This window comes from Solanum stenotomum, chromosome 8 (genome assembly GCF_019186545.1).
Source record: "Solanum stenotomum isolate F172 chromosome 8, ASM1918654v1, whole genome shotgun sequence".
Taxonomy (NCBI): Eukaryota; Viridiplantae; Streptophyta; class Magnoliopsida; order Solanales; family Solanaceae; genus Solanum; species Solanum stenotomum.
Window position 1 is genome coordinate 44,864,319 of NC_064289.1, and position 4,570 is coordinate 44,868,888.

The following is a 4,570-nucleotide window of genomic DNA, read 5'->3' on the forward strand; positions in this document are numbered from 1 at the left end:
CCACCCACCCCCTACCAGCCCCCACCCCCAAAAAAAATTTAAGTTTGTTTTTAAAAAATATTATTAATTTCAAAAATTATTTTCTACTCTAGTTAAAATAAAAGATATTTCTCAAAAATATTTTTCATTCATAAGTCAAACACTAAAAATCTTTTCTGGAAAATATTTTCTACTCACCAACCAAACATGAGAAAATAAGTCAAAAATCAACTTGTTTTTCAGGAAAACATTTTCCTTCATACCAAACACACCCTTAACTTTAAATTTAGAAATAATATATTTGTTAAGCATAAGTACCAACACTAGTTGATCCCATTGATGACAAAATTGATGTTCTTGCATGATCGATTTGTGTCCATCTAGTGTTGACACTTAGCTATAAATTTAGAAATAATATATTTGTTAAGCATAAGTATCAACACTAGTTGATCCTATTGATGACAAAGTTGATTTTCTTGCAAAATCGATTTGTATCCATATAGTGTTGTCACTTAGCTCAATTAATGACAAGTAGCTCATGAGTCATGGCAAAGAATCCTTAGAATTGCCGAGTTTGATACATAGGAAAGAGTTCAATCTCACAAGTTACAGTTCAATGTAAGCCTCTTACATAGATTTTTAAGTAATGTAGGTAGATATTCTGAAACATGTGAACACACATTCCCTTTATTGATCATTGAATTTGCAGAAACTGAGTGCTGTGACTGGAAATGGAGAAAAAGAGTTTAGGGACAATATTACCACTTCTCTGAAATATAACTTGTATGTTTAGTTGGTGGATTTTTAGCTATTCATAATTGAGTATACTTTATATTTTAGTAGTTTTAACGTTTGTTCGACATTGTGAAAGACTATTTGGATTAAGCTTTATGTTATGATAACTTTGTTTGATATATTTGTTCGACATTGTGACATTATTTTGTACTACTTTGTTTTAATCTTTATATTTAATTGATATAGATGGTAGATAAAGGCAAGGGTAAATCGAAAAAATCCGCTAATCCAAAAATGAAATTTAAGGCCAATGCTATGAGAAGGCCCACTGGGGTCGTGATATCTGATGAGCCCTCTCGAGTTAATATTTCAAAACAAGCCTCAGTTTCAACTACTCACTCGGCACACCAGTCACATAATGCCTCTACTCATGCGGCTCCACAATCTGGTTATACTATATCTACACCCACTGTGGTACCTAGTTCGAGTTACCAAACATTGTAGGGCTATTCACATCTTGGTCGTGGGTCTACCATACCATCAGCTAGTGCTAGTCATTGCAATAGTTTGAATACTAATAGTGGATCAATTGGACTTTCCACTCTTCATCTTGAATCCAATGGCTCAGAGCCTAATACTCCCACCACCCAGCATTCAGATGCAAATGGTCCTCAGCCAGGCGATAGAGACAATTTTCGGAGACTCGTCATCGAGCCATTAGGATACAAGTATGTTTTAATTATGTTTCATCTTTCATTTATCTATTTATATTTTAATTGATTGATTATTTTTTGTTTACTCTACTTTGTCAATGAACTCGTATTTCAGCTTACGTCCGATGTGGGTATGGCAAAGATTATTTTAAAGTGCATCGAAACTCACTATAATGGTGTGTACCCGAATTGGAGTTCGATTCCACTTAACACTCAAGGGCAGATGTTCAACGAATTTAAGGTAAGAATGTATATCGATTAAATTTACATCATATACATTTAAATTTGCTATGCATTTGAACAATAAATATTTAGTTATTTTTTATTACAGAAATATTATGTATGGGCTCCCGAACATGAGGAAGACGTTTAAGTGAACTTCAAGCTTAAAGCTTCAAAGTTGCTTTCTAGCACATTTTGTGACTGTCGGAGAGAAAACAAAATTCCCAAGTTTATGTTACCGGATCGATGGGCTCTGTTACTGGAACATTGGAGTACTGATGAAAAATTTAAAAAGAGGAGTGAGATTGGAAAGATGGCTCGCGCATCAGAAAAGGGAGGCTCTTTGCACACTGATGGAGCTATTAGCCAGGTTACTAGGAAGGAAAGAATGGTATACTTTCTTAATTTAGTAAAATAATTTTTTTCTTTTTTGATAAGTAGTTTTTGGAGATTAATGAGATCAAATTCTATATATGTTATTTGTAGGAAAAAGAGTTGGGTAGGCCGGTAGCTGTAGCAGAGATGTTCAAGGTTACTCACGTTAAGAAGAGTACGAACCCCACAGAAGAAGAAAGATGGATTGAGCCACGTGCTCAAGAGACATATGTAAGAACTCCATTCAAACTAATCTTTTTTTCTTTTCTTTGTATATATTACATTCTTATTCGTAGAGTTTTTTGTTTAAATTACATGATAGGTATATACGAATATCTCAGGAATATCGTAGTACCTACCTCTTGAGAATCAGGACATACCATTTACACAAGAAGAAAACGAGAATCTTTGGAAACAGAATGCTGGTGAACCGAGTAGAGGTTCAGTCTACGGCTATCCCGAAAAGGCGTATCAAAAGAAGAAGTCTTGGTATTGTGGTTCATCATCCTCAAGCTTCGATGGCGGGGATAGAGAGACAATATCTGCAATGGAGAGTAAGATAGCTTATCTCAATTTCGAGCTTGCTGTTGTAGCCGAAAGAGAGAAGATGAGAGAAGAAAGAGAGAAGAAGAGAGAAGAGGAGATTGCGACAACAAATGAGGTAGAGAACGCGAGGTATGAAACACTTCAGGCCCAACTAACTTTTCTTTTTGAATCAGGAAATATTCTTTCTCCATGTCCGGCCAGCAGTGATGGATCTGATCAGGAGGCCGGTGATGAGAATGATAAGTCTGATAAGGAGAGTGAGGGTGATGAGAGTAGTTGTATCTATTTGACATTTTAGACTTCTATATTCTTGAAATTGTTTGATCGTATTTTAGTTTATTTTGAAGTTGGATGAAGTTTATTTTGAAATAGTTTAATGTATATGTTGAAAATATTGTGTTGTTTTGGTTGGATGAAGTTTATTTGGTGTTTTGGTATAAATATGCAGGTGGGCAACTAAAATTGCAGCAATTTGCTGCCAGTTTTGTAGCAGAAAATCGACCTCCGGAGGTTAGAATTTCAAAAATAAAAAAATAAAAATACCGACATTCGGAGGTAAGAATTTCAAAAATAATAATAAAAAAAATACCAACATCTAGAGGTCAGAATTTCAAAAATAAAAAATAAAAATACTGACCTTCGGAGGTCAGAATTCCAAAACTAAACAATAAAAATACCGACCTCCGGAGGTCAGAATTTCAAAAATACAAAAATAAAAATATCGACCTTCGGAGGTCAGAATTTCAGAAATACAAAAATAAAATACCGACCTCCGGAGGTCAGAATTTCAGAAATACAAACATAAAAATACCGACCTCCGAATGTCAGAATCTCAAAAATAAAAAAATAAGAATAGCGACATCCAGAGGTCGGAATTTAAAAATTAAGAAAAAAAATTAACAAATACCGACATCCGAATGTCGATATTCCAAAATATGAGAAACAAATTTTCTGACCTCAGGAAGTCGGAAATAATAAAAATAAACAAATAAACAAATATATAAAACTGGTTTTAAGTAAATACCGAGCTCCAGAGGTTGGTACTGAATAGAGACCAAGTTTTTTCCGACCTAAGCTGGGATGTCGGTTTTAAGTCGATATTTGTAGGTCGGTATTCACTGTTTTTTTAGTAGTGTAATGTGGTATCAAATTTCACTTTGACTAGATTTTTTTAATATTTGGATAAAATAAAAAGATTATTTTGGTCCCTTAAGACCTTCACACAGACAAACTAATGAGTTGTAAATAGTATTTTTAACCGCAAAATCTTTTTGTGATTGTAAGAACCAATAAGCCTAACAAATTGAAAACATCTACTTGGGATTTATAAAATTAAAGGAAGGCGAAATGGTCTGATGGACCTTTATACTTGTATACGTTTGTATTCTGAACCCTCCTACTTAACACTTTGTCAGCGAAACCCTTAAACTCATTAAAACACAATATTTTAAACCCTTTTCTCATCAGATCACTGCTCGTGTAATCCAACCTCTTACATTTGTAATTCCATGTCATTTTCCAATGACACGTAAGAAAATTAAATATTAAGAAAATTAAAAAAAAAAACTAAATATTTAAATTTTGAATTTTTTTGAATAGCCATGTTCTTCAACCTCCATATATGCTCACAATTTAAGCACTAAATTCATGTCAAATAGATGAAATTTTTATTTATTTGACTTGAAATTTCAACTAGAAGTTCATAAACACAAAACCTACTGGCCACAATCACAAATTTGAATTAATTTTACAAATCTATAAGACTCATTTGTTGTTCTTCAAGTTTTCTCAAACTTATCAATGGAGTTTTCAATTTTTTCAATATCCACTATCACTCTTTACATTAATTCATATCATACCTTCTCTTTAATTCCAACACAAATAATGGTTTCATCTTTAAAAATAATAAACATTAAAAATTTAGATAAAGGAGGATGAAAAGAGAAATTAGGTGCGGGGTTTTATTTGTTGCAAAGAGGAGAGTGGATCGTAGAAGAAGA

General features: G+C 33.1%; 1 protein-coding gene across 1 annotated transcript; it reads left to right on the plus strand.

Annotated features, from left to right (window-relative positions):
• Positions 1 to 1,551: 1,551 nt before the first annotated feature.
• On the plus strand, positions 1,552 to 2,972 carry LOC125874895 (uncharacterized). The gene is made up of 4 exons (XM_049555944.1): positions 1,552 to 1,668; positions 1,759 to 2,040; positions 2,136 to 2,255; positions 2,347 to 2,972. Exons 2-4 carry the CDS (start codon positions 1,882 to 1,884, stop codon positions 2,374 to 2,376), a joined length of 309 nt encoding a protein of 102 aa, XP_049411901.1. The 5' UTR covers positions 1,552 to 1,668; positions 1,759 to 1,881; the 3' UTR covers positions 2,377 to 2,972.
• Positions 2,973 to 4,570: the final 1,598 nt, after the last annotated feature.

Bases quoted from the DNA above. Each gene is read 5' to 3' on its own strand.
- LOC125874895 (XM_049555944.1), top strand. From the start codon at position 1,882: ATGTTACCGGATCGATGGGCTCTGTTACTGGAACATTGGAGTACTGAT. The intron at 2,041-2,135 runs GTATACTTTCTT...TGTTATTTGTAG, and splicing joins TTACTAGGAAGGAAAGAATG to GAAAAAGAGTTGGGTAGGCC. The intron at 2,256-2,346 runs GTAAGAACTCCA...ATTACATGATAG, and splicing joins CACGTGCTCAAGAGACATAT to GTATATACGAATATCTCAGG.